The sequence below is a fragment of the Phasianus colchicus genome, chromosome 2, assembly GCF_987193195.1.
Source record: "Phasianus colchicus chromosome 2, bPhaCol1.hap1.1, whole genome shotgun sequence".
Taxonomy (NCBI): domain Eukaryota; kingdom Metazoa; phylum Chordata; class Aves; order Galliformes; family Phasianidae; genus Phasianus; species Phasianus colchicus.
In genome coordinates this window covers 18,987,162-19,014,554 of record NC_143437.1, presented here as the reverse complement: position 1 = coordinate 19,014,554, position 27,393 = coordinate 18,987,162, and the positions used below count along the sequence as shown (strand labels likewise).

The 27,393-nt window shown below is 37.5% G+C and overlaps 1 protein-coding gene across 1 annotated transcript; it reads left to right on the top strand.

Annotated features, from left to right (window-relative positions):
- The first annotated feature begins 47 nt into the window (after positions 1 to 47).
- On the top strand, positions 48 to 26,421 carry LYPLAL1 (lysophospholipase like 1). Its single transcript, XM_031595906.2, has 5 exons — positions 48 to 259; positions 3,696 to 3,795; positions 13,473 to 13,642; positions 23,669 to 23,784; positions 24,406 to 26,421. The coding sequence occupies exons 1-5, from the start codon at positions 142 to 144 to the stop codon at positions 24,643 to 24,645; spliced, it is 744 nt and encodes a 247-aa protein (XP_031451766.2). The 5' UTR covers positions 48 to 141; the 3' UTR covers positions 24,646 to 26,421.
- Positions 26,422 to 27,393: the final 972 nt, after the last annotated feature.

Sequence of the window (27,393 nt, the reverse complement as noted above, 5' to 3'; positions counted from 1 at the left end):
ATTTGAGAAGATAAAGGAATACATGTAGGTGGACGTGAAGAACAGCAAATAAAACCACCCTAGCAGCGCTGCCGTTTCCCTCTTCGCGCTGGATAGACGAGCACAGCCCTGCCCGCCCGAGGCCGGCCCTGCGCCGGCGCGATGGATGCGCTGTGGGCTGGGCGAGGGCGGGCAGTGGCGGGCATGGCGGCGCTACAGAGAAGCGTGGTGTCCCCCGCGGGTCGGCACACCGCCTCCCTCATCTTTCTGCACGGCTCAGGTGGCTGCTCAGGGCCGGGGCGCGGGGCAGGGGCTCGCTGCCTGTTGGGAAGGGCGGGGAGAGCCGCCCTCTGCAGCGGGGCTCTGCTGGGAGTGTGGCGGCCGTTTCCGGCGGGGCAGCCGCCAGGCACGGCGGGGCTGAGAGGAAGGAAATCCGGCTTCGGGCGCCTCGTGCCTCGCCGCTTTAGCTTCTCCTTCCCGTCCCTGGAGCCAGCGTGGGGCTGACCACAGGTGGGGGGTGGGCTTCGTGTATGAGCTTTCCAAATTTCCCATTTGTCTGGGTCAACTTGTGGTGTGCGGTTCTGTCCTATAGCTGCTCAGCTCACTTTGCCTGGAAGCTGCGCTCCCGTTAGTTTGATACTCTGTTATTTCTGAGAGTAGCTACGTGTGAAGGATGATTTTCATAGTTAAAATGCTGCTTGGAGTTTCTAGAATCAGACTGGCAGAGTAGCGGTACCTTTCCCTGCAGAAAAGGACCTGGTGGTACCGGTGGATGGCAAGCTGGGCATATGAGCCAGCAGTGTGCCCTTGCAGCCCAGAGAGCCAACCTGGTGAGACCTCACCTGGTGTACCGAGCCCAGGTGTGCAGTTCTCAGTGCAGGAGAGACATGGATCTGTTGGAGCATGTCCAGGGAAGGGCCACAAGAATTATCCCAGGGGTGGGATGCCTCCCCTACGAGGACAGGCTGGGAGGGCTGGGGCTGTTCAGCCTGGAGAAGAGAAGGCTCCAGGAGAACTGAGAGCAGCCTTTCAGTGTCTAAAGGGGACCTGTAAAAAAGAAGGGGACAGACTCTTTAGCACAAGTCTGTTATGACAGGACAAGGGGAAATGGATTTTGAAAACGAAAAGAGGGGAAACTTAGACTGAATATAAGGAAGAAGTTTTTAACAGTCAGGATGGTAAGAGAATGGAATGGGATACCCAGTGCGGAGGTGGATACCTTGTCCCTGAAGACATCCAGGGTCAGGCTGTATGTGGCTCTGAACACCCTGATCGAGCTGTAAGTGTCCCTCTTCATTGTGGGGGTTTGGACTGGATGGCCTTTAAGGGTCCCTTCCAACACAAATGATTCTATGATTCTTTTAGAAGTGTGTTAATAGGCTGTGAAAGGCACCTGCTGGTAAGATTCCAGCCCGTGCAGGTGGACATCCTGGCCCTTACAGAAGGCCCTCAGCAAGTGGTCCAAGGGCAAGAGGGGAGAGTTCATTCCGAAGGTTAATATTAAATAACAGCTATGAAGTCCACATGACTTAAAAAAAAAAAAAAAAAAAAAAGAAGAAAAAGGATCATACATCTTCATTACATCGACTCACACTCTGTTCTGCTAAGTAATTTGCACATGATGGCATGCTTAACTCCTTCAGTCTTACTGTAGGCTTTGTTTTTTTAGGTGATATAGGTGCTTACTAGTTATTGGGGTATTTTTTGTTTTTGTTTTTTTAAAATAGTTTAATTACATTTTTCTAAAATCCTGGACGTTTAAAAACAAAAAACGAAGAAGTGTCGGTAAGGTGTGTTCAGCCCTCTTGTTAATGCTAATGTTTTAATGCTCAAGGAAATAATTTCCTCTCATGTTGGAGGAGGAAGGGAAGATTATGGTTAGAAGTTGGTTCCGCATGTGGTCAAAGCACTCCACAATTTTTCATTTTTAATATGATTTCAGTCATAATGTTTGCAAGGGGTAAGTGGGTGCTTTTATTTGGTTTTGTTTAGCAGTTCCGCAGGATAGAATTTAAAACAGAAGTAGCCACAGTGCCATTGCTGTGGGCTGATGTATAAAACTGAATTGGTACCTTCTATACAGCGCTTGTGATGGGAAGTGGCAGTTGGATGGCATGAATCCATTTTGTTAATAATACTTGCTGCAGCCAAAATGTGACTAGTGGAGAATGTAAGTACAAAATGGTATGGGGGGAAAACTAGAAAATTTCAGGTACTATACATCCAATTTTAAATGGGGGATCTGTTTGGTAGCTCAGCAAAGAAAGCAAATGGTTGTAAATCAAACTTAAGCTGATCAAATGTACAATAATTTTAAGTTTACAACTTTATATAACAAATACAAAAAGAAAATCTGAAAATGAAAGATATAATTTAAAGGAAAACAATTTGTTTTACTTCAAGACAGGAAGAAAGACAGTATTGCTGCCATCAGTTTATTTCAGGTTTGGAAACAGAGTTGATTGCCTCTTAGTAATGGTCAGAAGGATAAACGATGCTAAAATCTACGAACATCTTCAAAGTGAAACATTTTGGAATGCTGTTGTGTTTTGTTTGGTGTCACTGTGGTTTTCTCTACCTCTCCTCCTTTCTGTTCTTAGCAAATCAAAATTTTTCACCCCTGCATAGAAGTACTTGCAGGATGTATAGCATTTGGACCAGGGGAACTCTTAGTACAGTAAGCCATTGTCAAATTAATGAGTTTTGTATCAACTTTACATTGGCAAACCAGCTTCAAAAACTGTGGATGCTTCTACTGATGTTGGCAAAGACCTTACAACTCATGTAAAGAAAGTGCTGTGGAATGTGTTCTGAAGCATCGAGTTGAAGATGTAACTTTGACTTTTTACATTTAAAATAGCACAATAATGTGTTGGTTTTGGGACCCTATTGTTTATTAGCCAATTGGGATATTTAGCTCAGAACTTCATGGTTTTGCTATGTGCTCAACAAAAAAACAAAAAGCTGACTTTGGATCGTTCTTGTTTTCTATTGTTAATTTTAAAATGCACTGACTTTAAATACAGTGAAGTCTCTAAATTTTCTGTGAATGGTAAAACAAGAGAAAAACCTTGTCTATTGGTGAATTATAAGTAGTGTACCAGTAAGTTGTTATATTCATGTATCATTGTTCTGAAGAACTCATGTAAGAGGACAGAAAGTGTGGATTGGGACAGTTTTTCTTGTGGCTTGGTCACTACATGGAATAAAGCTAGTTTTAAAGTCAACCTGACCAATCTGAAATAAAGCAACAGAGAAGGCTCTTAATTCAGATTAGTGATCTGAGATGAGAATATGAGGGAATCTTTGACTTCAGCCAAGAATGAAATAATATGGCATGAGTGGCAGAAGTGAGATTCCAGTTTGCTGAATCCTGACTGAATTTTTAGGTTGGAAATTACAGATTATTACCGCCTCCTGGAAACCATATTCTTTGAGCTGGGTTATTCAGTCTTTAAACTTACTAGAGACCTCTGTGTGCATGCAATTTGAGGCAGGTGACAGGTTATATTTGAAGCTACTGGTACAGTAAAGATGAGAACTAGAAAGTGTCTCTATTTGTTTGAAAGGAACACATGCTGCATTTGAATTCATCCTGTTTATCTGTTCATAGACCTTCTATTTTGGGACTTTGGATATGAGTTTGGGTGGTTAATAGTAAACCATACAGTAGAGCTCAGCCAGTAATTCGTACTGTACCCTTCTGTGTGTTACAGGTGATACTGGCCGAGGAGTAAGAACATGGATAAAACAAATTTTGAATCAAGACATGGCTTTCCAGCATATAAAAGTAATTTATCCAACAGCTCCTGCCAGGTATTGCTTAGTGTGTTTTAACAGTACAATTAAATTATTCTAATCCACTACTGCAAATTATGCTTGTAGTATTGGTACAGATTGTTGTAATGCATCCTTAATGTTTATGCCTTTTGGCAAAATCAGAGCTGAACAGTGTATTGCTGCACTGCATCTGCAATGCTGAAGGATTAAGATTTCATGTAAGTCACAATTTCCAATTCACATTCAAGTATTGTCAAGTCTTTCAACCTCCTTGACGTCAGTAGAAGATACTCCACTGTGTGCTGTAATTGAATCATGGAGCTGTATTCTGTGTCTCTGTTCTACCTGTATTCATTTAAATATTAAAATACTTTGTTGTATCTAATGCTGGGCTTCAGTTCTTGGTAGATGGTCTTTGTGACCAATAAGATGTGAAAAATCTGCCACTCCTGGAGGAAGGACTGGGAATTTAAAGTTTATACTTTTCCTTAATTTTGCCACTGACCCAACTGTCGAAAAGGACTGTGTTCAGTGTTCACTGTAGGTAAGATCTTATTATTAAGTGACACTTGTGTATTTAGAGGTATGCCACAAAGAGATAAAAAAAATTTTTACCCCTGTGATTTTGAAAGTTAAGGAGATCAAAATAAAGGCCATAAGTTGGTTACCTATGCCTGTATTGAACTATTTAAAGATATAGTCTTAATTCAAAGATGCTTCATTTTTCATAACATCATTTTTAAAACATTTTCTTTAAAGGTAATGTTTTCTTTAAAGGTAATAGGGCTTAAGGCTTTTTATTGTTCTGTGCCAGCGTGTGGCTGAATGCTGAAGGAAAGAAGTTGTGATATTCTATATGAACTTTCAAGGTACAAAGTTCTGAAAATCAGAAAAAAGTATTCTTGGAGCAGATTAACAAGTATAATAACAGATCTTATCTGGCAATCACTAATATGTAAAAAACCTTTCCTTGACCTTGATCCACTTAAGCATGAAAAGCAATTGAGAGATGGTGCTGTGAATATGCTCACTGTTACAGAAAAATCAAGCCCATGACAAGTCTTTAAAGCAGTGTCTTTTGGGTTAGTAGGTATTGAATATGAGTGCCTGTAAATATTGTGACAATGACAGACTAAAGTGATTTACAGTGTCAGATCAAACATTCCGATGGGCTGTGTTTCTTCCCTTTCAAAAGCAAGTAGTACAGAAAGGCTGAGGCTTTGCTACCCTATGAAATATCAAGTGTTGGGTGTAGCCAGAGCGCTTCAGAGCATATCTGTGAGGCTGGTGCTTATCGTTTCCATCCCATTGCACTTCTAGGATACATTTTTCATTTACTTTGGGGGCTTTTTGGATAACTACAGATATAAGCTATGTATAAATTAATAATCAGCAAGATCAAAGCTAAATGAATGGCATTAATGTGGGCATTCATTGTTTTTATTCTAAGACTTTGGATTTCTTTACTTTTATGAAGAGATTGGGAGGAAGATGTGGTCATAATTAAAAGATCTGTATAACTTTTTTTCTTTAAAGCAAAGGCTATTTTTAGTCATTTCTAGAGTAGCTAGAGACCATGCATGATTCAGTTAAGTGTTTCTTATCAAAATCATGAGAAGTTTTATATTGAAAGAATTAAAAATACTCACACTATTTCTCTTTGCCAATGCCTTTAAATATATTTACAATGATTCCTCTCCTTGGAATCATAGAATCACCAGGGTTGGAAAAGACCTCCCAGATCATCCAGTCCAACTGTCTACCTACCACCAATATTTGCCCACTAAACCATATCCCTTAGTTTACAGCATCTACACATTATCCTTCCATCCACAGAAAATGAAAACAAGATCTAGAACATCCAAACTTAAATAGCAAATGAAAAATCTGCATTAGGCACTTGAATGTGCTACAATTTTGTGTATGTACCATAGATATATATGCATGTGTATAATTATATGTTTGTGTGTGCATCTTTTAGTAAGAATGCCAAATGTTTCCAGCACCAGCAAAGGAATTCAGTGTCCTTAATAATGATACCTGCAGGTGGGTAGTTGCATATGTGCAAGTATGTACATACGGTTCTGATCCAGCTTTTGAGTATCTGGAAACAGATGCTGATGAAAAGCTGCAGTGATGAGTGAAAGAATATGTCTGGATGGTACAATGTTGTCCACTACGTTGTTAGTTTTAGAAAGCAGAGCAGAAAGGTTTGTGAGCAGGTTTTTACACTTGTGATGAAATAAAAGAAAAGGCAAGACCATACTAGGGTTGGTTGGCTAATGGGCTCTTCTGGCAAGATATCACTAATGTGAATGTAGTTCGTAGTCTATAATAAACTCCTATCTTTGCCAGCCTGGCTTACCACGTACACATTGAAATTCTTAAAGCAGTTATGCCAGTAAAAGCAAATTTAATATAACTGCGATGCTAGAGGCTTTCATGGGGTAAACTGCATTTTACAGAATGCCTCCTCAAAACTTTGACTAATTGTGCTGATGGGTAAGCCTTTAGATTTGGCTCAACTCTTAAATAAAGTTCTGAACAGCAGCAGAGCTCAAACTTCTCAATAAGACATTAAATCTAATGTTCTTTGGATAACTTAGCTAGATTTTGTTTTCTAAATGTTATTTAGAATTTACCCTGAGCACTGATGCACATATGTTTCCTTTATTACTACAGCATCAGACGTGTTTTGATTCAAAAGTCAGGACACTTAAAATTTATTTTGGAAAACCAGCCCAACATGTAAGCTAGAAGAATTCTAAAACGTGTTTTGATTAGCATCAATTCCAGCGAGCACTAGTTAGGATTCTTCCTTTGTGTGGGTAAAAGCAACAGAACATTTCTGAACTATGTTTTATAAAAATTGTTTTGTACCTCTGAAGGTCTCTGTAAAATACTTCAGCCTTCTTTAAAGGCTTACTTTTCTTTAATCATTTTGTAATGTTCAAGGTTTTGTCTAGAGAATGATCCTCCACATGCCCCCCAAACAGATAAAGCGTGTGCAGCATTTTTGCACTTTCCCTATTACTTTGGAGTGTTTTGAAGTTTCTCAAATTTGCCTGTTTCCTGACTGGAAGTAACAGAAAGTAGTGAGAAGATACGTAGGTGTTCTAACAACAAATTACAGTTACAAACAATCTCTGTGGTTAAGAGCATACTTAATTTAAAAAATGGCTAAATACAGGGATTTGAAATCTCAGTGGGATGCAGTGAGAGCAGTGGTGGCTGGAAGTGGATTATGTTTGGAAGTAAAATGCCTGAATGTGGTACATGAAGATTTTGTTCAAGTGACTTGCTTTGCAAACTTGCACTTCCAGTTTTTTCTTCTTAGGGAATTCTTGCTTTCTGTCACATAGGCAACTGGGATACTAAAAATCCATAGATGTGTTTAATTTTAGTAGGTTGTTTTTTCAGCTTTAGCTTTCTTTCAAGACCAGTGCTAACATACATAGATATAACTTGCTGAAGACAAGAGAATTGTATTTCTTCTCTCTTGTAATGTTGATGTATAACTTCTAATTAAAATGTGGGATCTCAAACTGTAGCCCTTGAAGCTGATGCAATCCCTAAAGCCACGTCTACAGTAATAGTTTTAAAGGAAAGACTTTCCTTTTTTCCTTTTTTTATTTGGGTCAGGATGACTACAGCTTTAAATACTGTTTCATCTGCTATGGCTGTGACTTAAACATTAGGTTTCTATTGAGTTTCTAAATCAGAACTGAATGCTACCCAATTTAACCTTTTTTTTATAATAGAAAGTGATAGTTTAAATTGGCATTGCAGAAGCTAACGTGGTAAAGTTAAAACCATTTAGGCTCCACTTGTTTTAATAAGTATACCTTACCTTCTTTAATTCCGTTAAAAATCTAGGTCAAAGATTCTTTGCATTGTCTAGCATTCCATTCTGACAGTCTTCTTTTGCAAGTCAGAAAGTAAACTATAAATACCACTCAGGCTATTTTGTGGATCTTTTTTGACATTCACTCAACATACCTTTCTGAGGCCAACAATTCTTTGCAGAGTTTGTCTATTTTTTCACTATATTCTAATTTTTGTTGTCGCTAAGTTTGTGGCTGCTATGAGCTGCTCAGCGTTATCCGCACTGGTCTTCATCCTTTCACCTAGGTTTGCATCTCTGCTCACGGGTGGAAATTAGTTTCATCTCCTTGTAGTCCCCATTTGGCTATACTGCAAAACCACCAGACAGTTTGGCACCGTTTAGCACCATTGGCAGTCTCTGCTAGCAAGAGGCCTAGGATTGGAAAAGCAGCAGGGGTACTGCAGGTCAGACTTGAGATGGATTGGCAGAGTTGTGTAAGGGAGCGTGCATGGTGCCTATCATACGATGCTTGGCTCAAGCAAGCGTTATTAATCCCTCACTTTTGTGAGCCCTAACCTCATTCATAAATGTAACATAAAGTTGTATTTTAGAATGGGAATTTTAGAGGACAAGTGAAAGGTTTTGGTTGATATCTATGGTAACTATGGGGTAGTTCTTTCATTCTAAGCAGAAATTGACCGTATTCTGCATAATAATGATGAAAGCATATTGTGAGAAGCTTTGTGTCTTCCTTTTATTTCTCCCTTTCTGCTAAGTAGGAAAACGTGGATATGCATATATGTAATGCTTTCCCATGGGGTGGGAATGGTCATTTACAGTCTACTCATCCATAGTGTTATTGCTGTTTTTCTGCTTTTTGTGTTGTTTTTTTTGTTTTTGTTTTTGTTTTTACAAATCCTCACAAATAGCTTCCTTTCCCCTCTCCCTCCAAAGCAAAAAGGCAAAACAATTAATAAATAATCTGTCTGACCTGCTGAATTTGAGTTTTATGTCGGCTGCATTTGAAGCTTCCTTTGTTTTGAATGGGAAACATTTGTCATAAGTGAGGAAAATCATCAAAACATTGTTTCTTCAGGTAACTGTTATGTATTTGCTCAGTTGTTACAATTTCAGGCAGCAGAGATTCAGAACAACTGTTTTGAAAGCATTTGCGTTTACACTGATGTGGTTGAGTGAAGAGGCACAGGATGTTCTGCTGAACAGATGGAATTACTCCTTGTGGAGATTACTCTTTTTTGTGTGTGTGTACTTGTTGAAGCTGTTTGAATTTCTGGCACATTTCATGCTATTACCATACTGTAAAGCTTCATTGTTAAGCTGTGTTGAATCTCAGATTTAGCATAAGATATAACTTGGATCAGATCTCTGAATAATGCTTCTGCTTTGAGTATATAGATTCTCTGCCCTCTACGTCCTGTCTTTTTTTTTTTCCTCCAAATTCACTTTCAGCTTCAGGTTGACAGTGAGATTAAAAAGCAGAGTTAATAACCAGGTATTCTGTTGTTTATTAATGTCACCAGTGAGATTGCGCAAACAGAATTTGGGATTAGGGAGTAAGATTGAATGTTTTGTTTTGTTTTTTTTCAGTGAAAGCAGCTTTAGCAGAGTCGAGACTTGCTTCTACATCTTGGATAATCTGGCACGTGCTCTCTAGATTTTCTTGAAGGGATGTGTAGACTTCCAAAAGGCAACTTTACAGCGTCTTATGTGACTTAGTGCTTCCTAGCTTGGAAGGAGGTGAATTTGGGAAAGAAGCAAAAATAAGAATTTCAAAATTTTCAGAGTATCTTTCTTTGAATCTTAAAGCTTAACTTTGCTGTAGATTTTTAATTCTGTCACATACCTCCAGAAGTTCTGTCTGGAACTTAAGGCTTTTTTTTTTTTAATACATCACCAGAGGTCTGTATTTCATGTGATTATTAGCAGAGGGATCTGAGTGCTGAATGTGAAGACAGTGATAAAACTGTCCCTCAAGAGGAGGAGTTAGTGAAATGCATTTATTGTTTATCAGTGTGCTTGTCTGCTACTCTGCACTTCTTATTGGAAGTAGCTAGTAGTCTTGTTTTATCCTTTTATGTCTCGTAACTTAATGTTTGATGGACAGTGATTTACAGGTTAACAAACAAAGCACCTGTTCTTGTATTTGAATTGATATGCTAGTAACATTTTGGAGACAACTTTGCATGATTTTTAGACTTGAATTTGAACTTTGTGTGCCAGTGTTTGCTTCCTCTCTGCTCCTGTTGACTTAAGACCACTTCAAGCTACTTAGCACAAATCTATACAGGATTAAGGTATAGAATGTGTAATCCATGCTGCAGAAAGCTGGAAAAAGATGGAGACATTGCTATCTACTTTCATTCTACTTTCCTTGTTAGTACATAACCCACATTAGCAGATGCAAATCTATCTTTAGTTTGTGAAAACATGATTGATTGGAGTTACTTTGGAATTTTGCAATTAAATCAACAGCAAAGATTACCTCTGTTTTAGAGTATATGCTTAAAAGATTAAGAGGATGGCAGTTAGAGATACTAGAGCACAAATTGCTCATTTGAGACATTCAGATGGTAGGTGTGTAGAATATTCCTGAACTACGGTCTCATATGCTATCTTCTTCCAGAAGCATGTGCATGAGGTAAGTGTCAATACATACCCTTGAAGAAGACAACCTGTCAAGTACTAAGAAAAAATATCTAGAATGATGTGAGGAAACACTTTAAAGATTCTTTTCCTGAGAGTTCTTGCAGTTTCTTAAGTGCTATTAGCCATGTCTCCCTCCTATCCAGTCTCTTTACTGCAGAGTTCGTTTGACTTGTAGGAAGCTGTTTCACATGGATATACGTTTGAAAGTTGGATATATCTGGAAGGATATTTCTTGGTTCCGGTTTTCTGATATGGTTTTGAATCTCTTTTTTTTTTTTTATGCTCCAGAGGCTTAACAAGCAAAGCAAAAACACATCCTTTAAAAGATATATATATATATATATATATATATATATATATATATATATATATATACACCAGAACAAACAAGCTTTGGATTGTGGGCTGGGCTGTGTATTTTTATTCAGAATCTCCAAAGTTTGTGTTTTAGGGTCATGGAGTTGTTTTTACTACTATTCAAAAAGAGTAAGAGAAGTGAGGTACAGAAAAATGCATTGGGAATAATGGTGTACAAGATTAGTTTGAACTTAGGAAAGCAAAAAATGCAAACTTAGTGACTATTCAATTTGATACTGTCCTTAACTGACCATACTTAGCTTAATAGATGAAGATTTCACTCCAGTCTCTCTTTCTTTGTTTTTGTGTATTTTGGTCCAATCTCTTGGGTCCATGTAACATAGGAATTTTTTTCTTTTGTGGTTTAATTGTATGAAAAAATTTTATGCTGTATTCTTGGAGCTGTTCAGATGGTTCTATGCCAAGCATATTTGTTTACCGTGGTAATGTCTGAGTTGTAGTGTGCCAGCTAATAAAGAGATTTATATAAAGAACAAGGTGAATGACTAAAACAGATGTGCCAGTTGGGTGAACCATTAAAAGAACCTTACTTCCCAACTTTACGTAAAAGTTATTCTCAATGTATTTCTGAGAAATCAAGAGTGGTTGCATGGATGCTTTTGAGACAGCTGAAGGAATCTCATCTGTTTGCTTGGGGGTTCTTTGCCCTGGGATTAAGGCACATTAGTCTTTCATCTGTTTCATTGAAGAACTTGCAGAGTCATGAGTTTTGACTTCTGATCAAGCATTATAATTGCATCATGGATTTAGTATTGACTCTAAATTTAGTCTTTCAGTTAAGCAGAAATGTTTTAATTTTTTTGTGATACATATTTTCCATGAAATACAACACATCTTCTTTACATGGAAGCCCTTGATCAACCTATAGTAATACTACAACCTTACACATCTTTTCTCACATATGCATGTTACTCTGGTTTTACTAGAAAATAAAGCATTCTATCTCTGACTGCTAAGCATGTTTACTAGGACTGGTGTAAAAGTGAGAAATTAAAGCATTGAATTCTGTTTAAGAGCTTTGTCTGTACAGCACTTTGTCCAAGAGACTTCTGGAGAATCCATTGATTTCACTGATATTTGTGTTTCTGACTGGAGTGGATAATCTTATAAACTGATAAGCAATTTACTGCTTATAAACTGATTAACAATTTTGTAATCTTGTTTCTTGGTATCAAAGAATTCATTTGGGAAGGATCCTGGATACAGCCCTAATGCTGGGGAATTAAAAGAACATTTTTTCATTTATCTTCAGCTTGTTGGGTGTATGAAATATTTCTACTGTATTTCCTTAAACGTAGTGGTTACACATTTTTAAAGGCCAAGTAAGGGCTAATTTAAATATATACACATGTTAGTTCTGGTTGTTAAGTACAGGGTTAGTTTTGAATTAAGCAAATGAAGGACAGCCTAAACACACTCAACTGACGTTGACAGTCTTGAGTATTGGTGGATTGTTTTGTTTTTTACAGACAGAAGCTGTGCTCAAGTAGGTGAAACAGAGCAGTCTGTGTGTACCTGCCTGCTCTTTATTGCCTTTCTTTATATTTGGCTTATCAGCTTTTAAGTCATGGATCTTACGTACTTCATGTTCATAGCACCTGGTGGAAGAAAATCTGTCCTCTCATATTTTACTTGTATAACCAAGTAATGCAAGTAGTATTCAGATTTTTGTATACTTCAGCTTGTGGCAGTATTTGTGGTTTAGAGGTAGACAGTGTCATATGAAATGTATGAAACCTTTCTGGTATTAATAAAGGCAGAATTTGTTGTTTCATTAAGAGTAATTGAAGTAGTGCCTTTCTCATTTTAGGCTAGTTGTGTTTTTGTTTAATCTTAGTACGGAAAACATCAAGAGCACAGAAGTCAGCATTAGCTTTTCAGGGGGTTCTCATCCAGACAGATTTATCAAAAGCTGTCTGTTTGTAGGCAGTGATTGTAATCTGATCTGAGCTCACCTAAGCTTAAGTAAAAATGAAGTATTTGCCCCCAATTAGACATTGCAATTAAGGATTTTAGGGGGTTTGGTTTTGAGCTGAAGCATCGATCTCAAAGCAAGATTTTTGGTATTAAATTGTGAAACCATTGTAAGGCAGTTAGATCACCTTTCTTGGGGTTTCAGAACTCTGTTTATCTTCTCTACTTAAAAACAAAGAAAAGGCTGCTTTCAATTGGAGCTTTCATGATTGTGAAGTTTAGGCAGTACTTAAAAATATTAATCTGATAACATAGTATTAGGGTGGAGAAAAAAAAAAGATTGCTGTGCCTTTAATTTGTCTGTGCACCAACCAGTAAGCACATGGTACTTCTTTCAATTACTTCTGAGTAACCTACCTTAGTAAGCTGAAGATGGCTGTGTTTATTTAAGAAGAAAAAATTAATGGAATAAATGTCTTAGAAGTACTTGAAGGCTCATAATATGCATCTCCTGTTAATTTCAGCAAAAATAAGGCAACTGAATCATATAACACTAGTTCCTTCAAAGTCACCTTGCTGAGCAGTTACTTAAGTTTGTTTTATTCCCTGTGGGATTTCAATCCGAGCTTTGGGATTAAGAACCTCTTGACAGAGTTAGGATTAATGTTTAGCTGAACTGATCAACCTTGACATTAAAAGTTTCAGTCAGTTCATTTTATACAGCAGCCAAATGCCTTCTTCACTCTTGAAGAACAGTCTTTTAAATGCAAGAAAATGCAAAGTGATTGGGGCTGAAGTGAATTAGAGCTGAAAGACATTCTTTCCTTTGCTGGACAAATAACAAATTATTTTTATTTATCAATTATGTTGACAGCTTTTGATCTGATGCTTAATTAATCATTTATTTTCTTTCTTTCCATCGTTATAGGCCTTACACACCTATGAAGGGAGCCACTTCCACTGTGTGGTTTGACAGATATAAAATTTCTAATGACTGTCCAGAACACATTGAGAGTATTGACTCTATGTGCCAAGGACTTTCAGATTTGATCAATGATGAGATTAAAAATGGCATCACAAAGGACAGGATACTAATAGGTAAGACTTAATTTTTGATGTGTTTATTTTAATGCTTCTAATTGTTGAGATCATAGAGATCATCTACTTGGAAATTAATTCACTCTAAAAGCCAATGAGGCTGTCTTGCTGTGGCCAAATAACTCCTTCAGCAGCCAATCCTCAAGAACATTCAATCATTATTTAAATCTATATCACATGGTGAATGTGGCTAACTGCAAGCAGCGTCCTCAGAAATGTAATATATAACTATTTTTATTTGAAATGATCATTTGTAATCGTAATTTAAAGCATAGTGAGCAGTGCTTTACTGGAAGCAATGGAAAATGCAGCCTTTTGCTTCTAGCCATTTAAGTGGGTGAAAAGATGTACTTTTGGCATGCTTTGCCAAAGAGGCTTGTATTTTGGAGAGAGCAGAGGTAGCATAAATTGTCATGGACTTCTCCGTGCTGCTTTAAACATTCTGATTTAAGTTAATGCACAGGGAAACAAATAGCATGTTATACATTGCTAAAGGTTTACACTTGACAACAAATTATGTGCTAGTTGTCATATTTCATTCATATGTCTATCTCCTTGTCCCTCTTCATTTCCACAGATTTCCAGTTGCTTTCACAGTAGTTCTGTGAAATAGGGAGTGGGATATCGAGGCACAGAAGTTGAGGCCAAAGGAGTAGCCTACATGAGAGAGGGAGTGAGAATTCAAGAGTCCTTGGCTCCTTGTCCCATCCCTAGACCACAGACTATTTCAGGTTGGGGAAAAAACTCCTAATGTGGGAACTTTAAAATTTATGGCCAAGTGAATCATGCCATCAAGCTCCTGCGTGGTGAAGCCACTACCCTTCAGCCTACATGTTTTCTTGGTCCAGCCCAATGTTACTCTTTGAAGGCCTCTGTTTACTTTCCCTTTCTGGCTTATTGCCCTGGCTGCGGAATGCATTGTTTTGGATGGTTTTCAGCACAGTCTTTGATCTCTCTTTCCTGTGTTATACCTGCTGGCTTAGAAACAGCTGAAGAAGTGCAGGTGCTTTTTCATAGAATGAGCTGGGAGACATTCTGTTTACAGATTCAGTTTGCTACTAGGTTTTTCTCCTTGCTCTGTAGCCCTCAAAGTCAGTAGTGGACTGCAGTATAAGGTTTTTTTTCTTTCAACAAGTTTTAAACAGAGTAAAGTAGATGTGCGCCAATTCCTTCAGTTTGTATTTGGAAGTCTCTGTCTCTGTGAACTTGCATTCCTCATCTGTAAAATAAAAAAAGTGCACGTTTTCCTCACTCCGAAGAACTTTGTCTTCAGGTCTCTAGAGAAAGGTGCTGTTTGTTTGTAACAGATGCTTCATCCTAGTGAATCTAATTTTCATGTGACAAACAAAATAAGGCAGCCCTGAATCAGTTCCAGCCAGAGTACAGAGGTGAGGAGCCTGTGTAAATATATTAAAAAAAATTAACTAGTGGAAAAAGAATTGTCGCATATGGCTGTGCAAGCCTTTGTGTTCTTCCACAAGAACTCTGTGCCTTCTCTGTGCTGGTTTTAATGGTTAATGAGAATGGGATGCAGTGGAGACTGAAGCTCAGGAGATCTTGTGAGGATTCTATGAATAAAAGTTGATTTTAATATCAGTAGGAGTCTGTAATGGAACATAGTTGGTAGTTTTAGATAGGCCTTCTTGAAATAGTTTAACATATTCTGGCATTGTTTCTTACAGAAAAGCAGAACTCCTGCAAAGGCACTTGGTAGCTTTATAACGTTTTTCATCAAAAGAATGTCACACCAGTGGTTAATTATGAGGATATACTCAATCCATCTGCACAGATCTATAAAGCCTGTAATGGTAAGATCTGAAATATATGAGAAAGGGACTGGAGGATTGACAACAGTCTGAAGAGCAGCAGGGGTTCTTTTCAGGTTCATTACAGAAGCCAAGAACAGTTACATGAGCAGGGAGGGGAGTTACAGAGAATGAGATACTTATTAAAGGTTTATGGAAAACTGAGTTTTGGGACTTTATATTTTGCAATAAGTAGGTGTTTTAATGAGTGGAAAGAAAACAAAATAACTATGAGGATAGCAAGATTGAAGGTTATGGTTTTATATAGAATGGTGGACTAGAAATTACAGGCTGAGGATGAGTGTCAGATATTGTTAGATGATGGCAAGCTAGGTGTTAGGCAAGCAGGAAGGGGGAAGCAGGGTAGGTACTCAAACGGTGGAAATGAGCAGCCCATCATCAGGTGTTCTAGGGGATGATTTTCCTTCTGGAGCAATCAAACTTTCCACCAGGCTGAAGACTGTGGGTACAATAAGGTCATATGTTCTGAGAGAAATGACATCCTATGCTGTTACTTTGGGTAGCACGGTTAACTCTGAAATCCAAAAGCAGCTGCCAGTAAAGCTGAACCCTGAAACTAAGGATGAAGTCAGAATATGCTATATCAATAAAAACATTACAGCAACATTTTTTTAACAGCTGCACTGTGTATCTACTTCTAAAGAAAATAACTAAATTGCTTAATTCACTGGAGGTGAATAAATTGTTATTAAAATCAACCAGCATGCAGTGGTACGCAGCTCATCTCTCCATTCTTTTCCTGATAGTTTGCATTGCTTTTGTGTCAGTGCAGAAGTCTTTTAAAAGAAGTAAACTTATTCATTGAGGATTTTATTCTTCTGACTTTGTAAGGAGAAAGAAGGAAGACTCTGAAATATTCATTATTCTAAATAATTATATCATCCCTTGAATTTGATAATGGAAGACTTTCTAGCTAAACAGTCCTGTTGAGTTACTCTTCTTGTTTTCCTGGCTGAAGCACTTCTTGCAAATAACCTCAAAAGTTATTTGACTTTGGAGATAAGAGTGTGATAAGAATTAGTCAAATTCTGACTCTTAATTAGTACCCCTTCTTAAAAGCTGGTTGTGATCATTCATATGTATCTCTGAATTCATCATTAAATTAATTAAGCAGTAGCATTTTAAAATGTGGGACAATCATTTCATTTTCTACTTAAAACAGAGTTAATTTTCAGGTGATGGTGGGTCTTTTTGTGTGTGTTTTTTAACTTCCAAAACAACACACATCACTTCCAGAGTGATGGTGTACTATAAAATGACTCGTGCAAAATGCCAAATATTTAAGCAGTCTTACTCATCAATATTCTGATGCTTGGTAGAAATAGACACTTTTCCTTATACTACAAATTACTAGGGTTCACTTTAGTCAGCTGTTTCAGTGAAAGCCCATCTTTTTGTTCTCTATTGTTCTTGATTTAGTACTTCTTCCCTACTTTACAGGTCACTTTTTGTGTAGTACAGAAATGCTGATCCAAGCACACTGGGGCTCTGCCACCTGTAGTCACTTGTGTAAGCAGCCAGTGAAAATAAACTTTCAATAACAGTCCTGTAGATTTGACTCTGTGCCAAAACACACACACATGATTCCTGACCCCTTGTACTATAACAATAACAAGACACACAACCACTTTTGTTTATTGCTGGACTTCTTACACAGCTACTGAACCATGGTGGAAGTAACATGAAAGTTCTGTGCCTCTTGTAAATATTAGCATTTCCATTTCTCTGTGTGTGAGAATAGGATGGGGAGGAAAAACCTTTGCTTTGACATCCCAGAGAGAAGATTCTGTAAATATGAGAAGATAAAAAATCAACAATAATTCATTAAAACACAGCGTGAACTACTTTGAGACGTGCCACGGAGTGCACGTTGACACGCACTTACTTCACATCTGTGCCTATGGGGTCATAGAAGAGAGAGGCTTAACAAGGTCAAGTTCTCTAATCCATCTTCATATGTCAGTGCAGATTCAGTGCTACTTAAGCAAATCCTTACCGTTGCTTTTCTGTCTTTTTTTTTTTTACTAAAAGATCTTGAATTACAACTTTCCCACAGCAACCTAGAATCACTCTCATGGTTTTTCTGTTTTAAACCTTTCCCTAATGTAAGCCTTTCCTAGTAGACTGTGTTAATACCATCTCATTTATAATTCTTCTTAAGGTTCTCTGTATTACAGAAGATAAGTATTTTTACTGCAAGCAGCACAGTACATATTTGCTAGAGGTTTGGTATTTGAGTCATAGATAGTACTTTCTGCAGTGCAACAAAATACATGTTCCATTTTTTTAAGGAAAGAATTGAAAGGAGAGAAGGATTAGCATTCCAGATGAGTTCACAAGTATATACTAGGTTGCATGGAAGAAACAAAGGCATGAGGTAATAAAGATGTATAGATGGGAGTAGCAAGCAAAGCTGAGAGATAAATGACAGGAGTTGGAAAGCAAGTTTTATGAATTCATTTTTCTTGATGCATGTTTAATGATCTTTTTTCCCTAGTGCTCTTCCACCTAATTTTCTTCCCTTCTTTCATTCTGATTTGGCCTCAAAGGTACTCTTCTGCTTCTCGTGTAAAGCAAATTAAAGCTTTTCTTGGTTGGAGAAAAGATGATTTTGGAGTATTTTCTGTCATCGTGCATCTTTCCCATTACTGCTGGGAATTGTAGTCAGGAGGAGGGAGAAGAGGTACGTGTCTCTAAGCTAGGCACCTTAACACATGGGCTATGAGGTCTGCAGATACAGGTGTTTCAGAAATCAACCTCAATATTATGAGACTGAACTGAGTGTAAAAAATACAGCTATGTGTGGCAAGAGGGCTATGTTGTCATCATCAGAAACAACCACGAACACGTTTGAGATGTGGCCAGATCCTTAGCTTTGGTAGAGTAGCATCTGAATGAAAACTCATTTGAGACTTCATGGCTTTTACTTTTCTTTTAGTTCTGGAAGTTGACTGCTTTTGTTCTCTTCTACCACCTACTTCAGTTGAAAATACACAACGAGATTATTGTTTAACTAAGGTGATGCTTCAGAAACCGCTGTATACTTTTTACAAGAAAACAGTAAAACTTGTGTCACTTAAATACACATTCAAATATGCTGGTATTTTTATTGTGGGAAAGTTGAATAGCAAATTTATTCCAGAGAAGAGGAAGTGGCTGAGCCAGTCAAGGGAATTTGTCTTTATTCTTATAAAGACAGTGAGTAACAAACAGAATAGAAATGCTGTTAGGGGTTAAACTGTTCATTTCAGTTCTGCTAGTTTGTAAGTTTAATGATTAGTGAAGTTCCAAAAATAAAGGAGAAAAAGGCAGATATGAGGAAATTCACTTGAGACAAAGTACATGTTAAAGCACTTACACAGGAGCGGTGTTCTGGGACTTTTGTGGAGAAGGGAATTTGCTGTTTCACTGGTATATTTGTACTCTTCTCTGATATTCATATATGAGCACTGTTAAGTGCATATAATACTTGCATTCATGTATGGAAAAAGGAAAGTCAGAACAGAAAGTCAGCTTCTTTGCAGTTGATGTGTAGAACAAGGATTTGCTGTTACCATTAATAGAAGGTAAATCACAGAAAGTCCTTAGGGAGAGCAGAAAGTAAACTGAAATGTTGCTTTAGGAAAATTCATGATAATAAACTGATTAAAGCAACTGTAAGTTGAAATTTCAAAAAGGAGAAATGGAGAATGAAAAATGGTATGAAAACAAAAAGAAAACTAGGCAAGAGCGTGTAATATATTGTGATGATAACAGAATGGGCAAAGGCAGTTGCCAGCTGCTGGTGTAGCCCAACAGAACAGGAGGGTAATTGTCTCTGATTGCACAGTGCTGGTACAGATGCTGTGACATTCATCTCTTGCCACTTTGTTACCAAAGCTGCACTGACAAGTCTGAAGAAATACAGGTCAGATTAAAAGTAAACAGCATTTCTTCTTTTGTTTCTCTAATAGTTAAAATAAGCACTTCAAAACCCACTCCTACATCCAAATCTGTATCCTTATGTTAAAAGTCTGCGCTTAGCCAGTTTTCTTCTTGATGCTGTGCTATAATGAACTAGTTTCTAATTCTGCAACAGTAACTCATGAGAGAGGAGTTGATGTTTTGCCTTCGCAAATAGCAGATCTGCACTCCGTGTGCACATCAGAATTCATGCAATAAATGTGATTAATAATTAAAATTGTTTCCTGCCACTGTGATTTTTACTGGGGAAAAAACAGCTTTAATCATTTTTTAAGAATCATATGGGAAGGACTTAAAAATGACCTGGCTCACTGTTTCATAAATCACCATAATCAGTATGTGTAACAAAATGATTAAGGCTTCCTTTTCCAAGTAATAGGAGAGCAAAAGAGGAGAGGTGCTGTGCTGGACCTTGGTCTTGCTGAAGTGTGACTTGTGGACAGTGTGAAGCTCAAGGACAGCTTCGGTGGCCATGAATTAGTGAAGTTCAAGAATGAGGAGGCTCACAACAAGCTTGCAGTCTTGGACTTGAGAGCATAATTTGGCTTTTTCAGGTCAAGTCCCCTGTGATAAAGCCCTGGAGAGAGGGGGGGTACAAGAAATCTGGTTTACTATTCAAGGGTTACCTCCTCCAAACTCTGGAGTGTTGAATACTAAGAAAGAGGAAGACAGAAAGTCCAGGAAGACTGTATGGGTAAACAAGGAGCTCTTGGACAATCACAAACTCAAGAGGTTGGAACCAGATGGTGCTTTCCAACCCAAACTAGTCTGTAATTCCATATGATTCTATGGGTTTACAAGAAAGATGGGGAGAGACTGTATCGGAGTCTCTTTAGATAATACAAGGAATAATGACTTTAAACTAAAAGAGTAGATTTATATTAGATATTAGTAAAATATTCCTTATTATAAAGGTGGTGGGGCAGTGGACCAGGTTACCCAGAGAAGCTGTGGATGTCCCATCCCTGGAAGTGTTCCAGGGCAGGTTGGATGGGGCCATGTGGAATTCGATGCTGTGGGCAGAAAGTTGGAATTAGGTGGTAAAGGTCTCGTTCAATTAAAACCATTTTTATGATTTTACAGTCAGATTTATAAATCAAGAAGCAATCAACAATTTAAGTTTTTATTCCCTTAGGAAAATGTGAAGAGCTTCCTGAACTCAGGATTGAATCATTGCAGGTCCTAAGTGCAGCACAGGGGAGAAGACAGTTAACGTTCTCTCCTGTAAACAGAATGCTTGAGCAGGAGGGAGAAAAATAAATTCATGACAATCTTCTTAACAATGCTGTAGAATTTAGGTATTGGTTATATTGAGATGATAAGTGTACGTAAGCATCTTGTACTTCTCTGTGTTGCTTGTGTTTTGTCACTTCATACGTTATCCCTTGTAATATTTGTAATATTTTTCCTAATCTGAAATCTGAATTCCTGTAGTAGTTACTGACTGATCATATCTTTTTTTGGTGCTATGTCAAATTTACATTTACAGTGTCATGCTTCTTGTAGTTGAGATTTGCCTCCAACTGCAAATGCTTATTCAAACTGTTTAAAACTATTTACTACGTGGTGTGTGTTCACCGATTATTGTGGTGTTAAGTGATAAAATTCAGGTTTTCTCCTGGAAAACCAATTTCAAAGAGCTAGCTGTCCTTTGTATTACATTTTTCTTATAGTAGTATGAGCCACATGAAAGAACCATTACCTAATATTCTTCTAAACAGAAGGTGACTGCATTGTCAAAGACTGCTGGTGAGTAATTGTTGATAGAGTTGCCAGACTGTGACTAACTCAGTACAAAATTTTAGATTAAATCATTTATAAACTAGTAATGAGTTTTCAATGCAAACTTTTTTGTATTCAAAAACATTCAAAGTAGGCTTTATTTTCTAGGTGGACAAAGCAGATCTGCACTTTTTTTGTAAACTATTATAATATAAAAATGCTTCTTGCAGAGGATTGACATAATAGTGTCATTCAGACTGACCAAAAGAAAAAAGAGGAAATGATGAGGTTTCACAGAAGAGAATACAGAAAAACTCAGCTCCATACATGATGTTGTTTGTGTGATAGCTGTGTAACTTACTGTATTTGTAGGTACTTCCACAGGCTTTATTTTTCTCTGTGTATGTGGGGTTAGTGGGGTTGAAATCTTTTGTGGCATGATTTTTTTCATTGTTGAATCCTCATACATATGAAAGAACATGTCTGGTGGGGAGTGATGATGCAGGTGAAAGGCTTGCAGTGATGTTTTCAATATCTTTGTGAGGAAAAGTTTCTTCAGAACTTCAGATGATGTGAACTGTGTGAAGTTTGTGTTTTGGATTTACTTACTCATGCATCCTTCAACTACTTGTGTTTCTGAACTGCCACAGAGTACTTAGGCATATTACTTTTAACATTACCCTTGAAATCAACAAACCTTTAGTTTAAACAGCATATCCTGTCTTTATTTCCCAGAGATAAGCATCAGGGTATTATCAGCTCCCTTGCATATTGTTATGGGATTCCAGCTGTATCTCCTAGTTTGAAGATACAACTCTCCTGCTTCAGCTGAGGGTCATGTTTGCAAAGGAAGGCCAGACTCATCTTCCAGACTGTGTTCTTTTTCCCTGACATTCATGTTAAATTGAGATACTTCAGTTACAGTTTTGGTCATATTCACCTCAAGACTACGAGATGACAGTAACTAGAAAGAATAAACAGGAATTCAATAGAAATTCTGATCACAAATTGATGAGAAATTAAAAATACTGTTGTATGAGAGAAGCTGAACACATTGATGGGATTAGTCTAGCGCTTGTAGGAAAATTTCTACACAAGTCAAGCCAGATCTTCAAGATACAATACAAGTTCTATGAGCTAGAAGGGTCTTAGACCTTGTGGGACCTACAATTATATTTACTGAAGGACGCTTCCCTGTTCAAGGCTGTCTCTCTATGACCAAATAATAATTATAGAGTGCAGCATTTTCTGCCTCTGAGCTTGTGCGCCCCCAGGATATTGTGTGTGGTTGCAGCAGCCAATGAAGTATCAAAGTTGAAATCACTGGGCTCAATTTCAGTACTGCAGAGGCACTGCACTTGTTGAGCTTTGTACAGTAACCTGTATGAATATGAAACTTATGTGTGCAACAGAACAAACTCAAAACAGAGGGCTCACATAGTCCTTACAGAGGAGCCCTGTTCATTTTCACGTCTCCGGTTGATCACTTCAGAAGGCTATGCTAAAATGGCTGCATGTTTTGTTAACTTTTATTTTTCCTTCAAGCTGTATCTCCAGGTCTTTTGCATTAGAAGGTCTGGATACAGAATTTTGCTACTAATTAACATTTGGATACAGAATTTTGCTACTAATTAACACTAGTTAACAGCTTGGTACAAACTAATGATCTCATTAGTACACGTGTACTTGTGCTGCTCTGAGCATGGCTGCTGTCACAGTCTTTCTGCCAGTGTGCTAGAGATGTTTTAGCCAGCCAGTCATTCTTCATGCTAGTCATTATCTGGATGCAGTCAGTGTAGTATCTGACGTACTGCATCCTTGTGAAGTAATGCAGTGGTCTGGATTTCTTTCCTAATGAGTATTTGTCATGTAAAAATCATCCCTGAGGAATTCTTGCATAAGAAATTAGTGCAGTTTAAGATACGTACTTAACAGAAGGCTGTTAGATTAGAGATCTTGTTAGAACTCAGTTGCCCCTGTTCATTGACAGGGGTGTCGTAAGTCCCTTACGACAGAAATGATTCTATGAACTGAGGTGGGCTACCTCACTGTTTTTTTCCTATTTGTTGTCTATTTTAAGAGTAACAACAACAACAAAAAACCTCAAACTGCCTAATGTGAGTGTTTATTGGTTATATACAACAGCAAAACAGATCTTTTATGCTTAAATTGTGTTAACCTTAAAAACAGGAGAATTTTGTTAATAGGATTTTGCTTTATTCATATACAAATATATATACATAGTGTTCAAATACCTGAAATAGAGCATATGCAAACAGCTTCTAAAGTCACAGTGTTTTGGTTTGTTTTTTCTTTCCTAGCGATGAATGTTTAGTGTTTCTTTAGCTGTCCAACTTCTGAATTGAATCAACTTTTGATTTAAGATATTTGAGTAACAAGATAACAATATAGTTTTCTGTTGCATTGTGCATAAAAGGTCTGAAGATAAAAATAATCAAACTGGATTACAAATGTATAGTAAAATCCTGTATTTGTTTATTTTATTCCATCACAGGAGGCTTTTCTATGGGAGGTGGAATGGCAATGCATTTAGCATATAGGTTTCATCAAGATCTGGCAGGAGTCTTTGCACTGTCTAGTTTTCTCAATAAAGATTCTGCTGTATATGAGGTGAGTGTGAAAAGTTTTCACAGTAATGTTGCTTGGCTTAAAGTAAAGCATGATAATTAAAATCAAATATAGCATGTTTCTTCATCTGATATATTAGATTAACATTCTAAACTTTTATTTACCTTTAAACAGGTAAGCAGAGCGTTAGAGAAATAAACTTTAGAACTGTCCTTACATAATGTTTTGTTGCTTTTTGAACAGATAGTACAACTACTTTTTTCAGGCTAAATCAATGTAGAAGGAGAATTAACAAACTAAATGCTTTGTAAGTTGTCAATAGTTTTTAGAGTCCATGTTGATGTAACTGCTCTTTGGAAATTTATAGTGAATTATAGTACTCATTGGCTCCATCTGCTGCCATGAATTTATTTCCTTTCTCTTGTTTGGAAAGGGATGTAGTCTTAAATTTAAGCCTTATCATTTTCAAGACTTACCACTGGAACTTGAAATGCAGTTTTTTTCCAGCAATATTTCTTAGTTTGTTTTTATAGAGACAATACAATATCTGCACTAATAGGCAGATTAGTAAATTGAACTGTTACGTAAATTGTCAGCATGTAATTGTAAATATTCTTTGAAAATGTATGGTGATGTGTTACACAGTGTTTCTTCTCCATCTAGGCTTTGAAAAAAAATGAAAGTGTTCTTCCAGAATTATTTCAGTGTCATGGAACTGCTGATGACCTAGTTCTGTATTCTTGGGGTGAAGAAACGAACAAGATGTTAAAGTCACTGGGAGTATCAACTTCTCTTCATACTTTTCCAAACCTCAATCATGAGTTAAACAGAAATGAAATAGAAGAACTTAAAACCTGGATTCTAAAGAAGTTGCCTATTGAAGCTGAAAGGTCAAATGAATAAAAGATGTAGTATTCATATATTTTCTGTTGTTTGTGGGTTTATATAAGCACATTTCAGGTAGATGCTGTTATATTCCATAGAGTTCAATAATGACGTGATGGTGCTGGCTACTAACACTCACTTTATCATATGGATTTCTTTGTTTGTTTTCTTGTACAGTTTTTTAAATACACATCCTTGTCAATCTATGGGATTTAATGACTGTTAGTATTAAAAACTGTCTTAAATTGTCCAAACAATATTCAGGAAGTAAAGTTGTGTTTTTCTGAGATACTTATTTCTTTTCAACCTCAGAACACAATGCTATGGTTGCATCCACTGGCTTAAAAGTAGAGTAGAGAGCAGTGGTTAAATAATGGACTTTTACCTTTCCATATACAATTCAAGTTAGTTAACTTAGAGTGACTGTATTGGCTTCATGAGAAATTTCAGTATGTGGGAATTAATATGTGTCAAAGCAGAGTTGTATGTTACTTCAGAAAAGTAACTGATCTTTGTGCTACAGTTTTCAAATGAGTCAGAAGTAGCAAATGTCTGTCTATACCACAGACCCTTGGTATTACTTAGTGTCATTATGGTGTTTCTTAGAGATCTACTTCTGATCTCTAAGTTCCTTGAGCCCCATGTCTCTCACTCTGTAGGTTTAAAAAAAAAAAAAAAAAAAAGTGCCATGATCCCTGGTAAGATATCCTGTTTTTGAAGAAATCATTCCTTGGGCACTATTCCTGTAGAAACTTAGTTTTGCCAACAGTTCTATTTTGGCTTGCAAGATCACATTTTAAATTAAAAGATGAGGATATTTGACTCCTCCATGAACATTTAGAAGAGTTGTAAATAATAATTGTGATATAAAGAAACCTTGTGTCCATTTTAATGGTGGATGATTCATCTTTGTGTCAGCTTGATAAATTAACTCAGAGTATAAATATTCTTATGTAATTTTTATGCTTTTTCTTATTTCTCCCCCTCTGCCCCAATTTCTCCTCCCCCAAATTCAGTAATTTTATTAGCATGACAAGGTATTCAGCCTTTTGCCAAAGTCAATAGATCCAAGTCTCTTGCTTAATCTTCTCCTTTCCCCTTTTCTGAAGAGTGGATCTAGGACACCGTTGTTTGCTCTGTCACAGCAGATTGTTGCCAGTATTGGCTATGACTCCAAAAGTGTCGGCCAGCTCCAGGGGACTAAGGGTTTTTTTCAAATTCTCATGCACAGAGACCTAAGCCAGTTTTTACCTATCTTGAGAAATAAGCAAAGGGGGAAAAATGTCACTGTTCAAGTACAAGGCATGTAATTGGCAGTAGCAAGTAACAACTTCCTGCTGCTAAAAATATTTTCCTTTATTTCATTCTGCTAGCGTTAGCAAGTCAGCAGTCTGTTCTGAAAAACAGGATTTTAAATGGCACATGAAATCTCTGCTGTTTGAAATAGTAACTGGAAAGCTTTTTTTTTTTCCTGGTGCCCTAGGCTTCTTAATTACAAATTAAATTGAAACAGGTGTGTTCAGAAGCAGCTGAGCTAACTTTGCCCTGGCCCAACTCTAATTGCAGTTGTTCACAAGTACAGTTTTAACATTTGAGTGATGGTACATCGTTTAGAGATTTGCACCATTTTCTGTTCCTCCTGCAGTTCCTACCAGGAAGCTGTTTGAACCACTGGTAATGCAAGGTGGTAATTTGTTCTGGTGACAACTGTGGCCGGATGGGAGATATGCAAGTTTTTTGCGAGGGGGATTTCAACAATATCAGAGTTCATTTCAGAAATTATTACCACATCAAACTAAGTTTGTGGCTGTTTATTTTTTTTTCGGGGGGGGGGGAGGGAAGGATGGGGGGCAGGGAGGGCAGTCTTGACAGCTGTAAATACAGTTTGGGCTTGTTCTGCTGATGTAATCTGAGAAGCAATAATTAAGGTCAATGTTTCATGACATTCTTAGAAAGCAGTGAGGTCCCCAGTTTGTCTGTTTTCTTCCATCTTCCTCAGCCTGCCAGTGAAATGCCAAGTAAAAGATGCACCACGGCATAAGATTGGAAATCTGTTAGGTCTATGCTCTAAAGGGATCCAAATCTCAGAGTATGAGTGACCTCAAAACTAAGAACATTTTGGAGGGCAGAGAACAACAGTGTTTTCATTTGGTTTGGATGAAGCTACAGTGAGGGCAGTGTGATGTTTAGCCCATTGGTTGAGAATGGCGTGGTGCCGTGCCTCAGATGGTGCCTTGCTAAGACTGGACAAACAGATTGAAACTTTGCCTAGAAAAAGTTGGACTGCTGTTGGAATTGAGAACCAGCCAGAGGCAATATTGGTCCTTGAAGACCACGGGCCTGCTATTAAATCTCTAGTCAAAAGAAAATTTTAATAGCTGAAGTTATCCCAGCTGCTTGACAGAATGTTACAGGAGGAATCCAGATAGATTTTTGGCTGTCTGGGCTTACCTTTTTGACCTGGCCAGTTTTTACAACAGTTTTAAAATTTCACTTTTAAATGGATACTAGGGCTCAGAGCAGTGGTTCATTATCCAAAAGGGCATCTCAGTAAAGCATAAGGCACTACAGCTGCAGGGTGTACTTTTTAATTGCTGGGTGGAGTTTTAAGTGCTTGGTAGAATGCTTAAAGATTGGAAAGAGTTCTCTTTTAACTAATGGGTTGCATGTCGCTTATTCAAAATTGTTGAGTGTTACTTCCATTTTTATTAATGATCTGATTGCAGGAGTTAAATAGATCCCTAGAAATGCTTAGAGCTGCAGCTG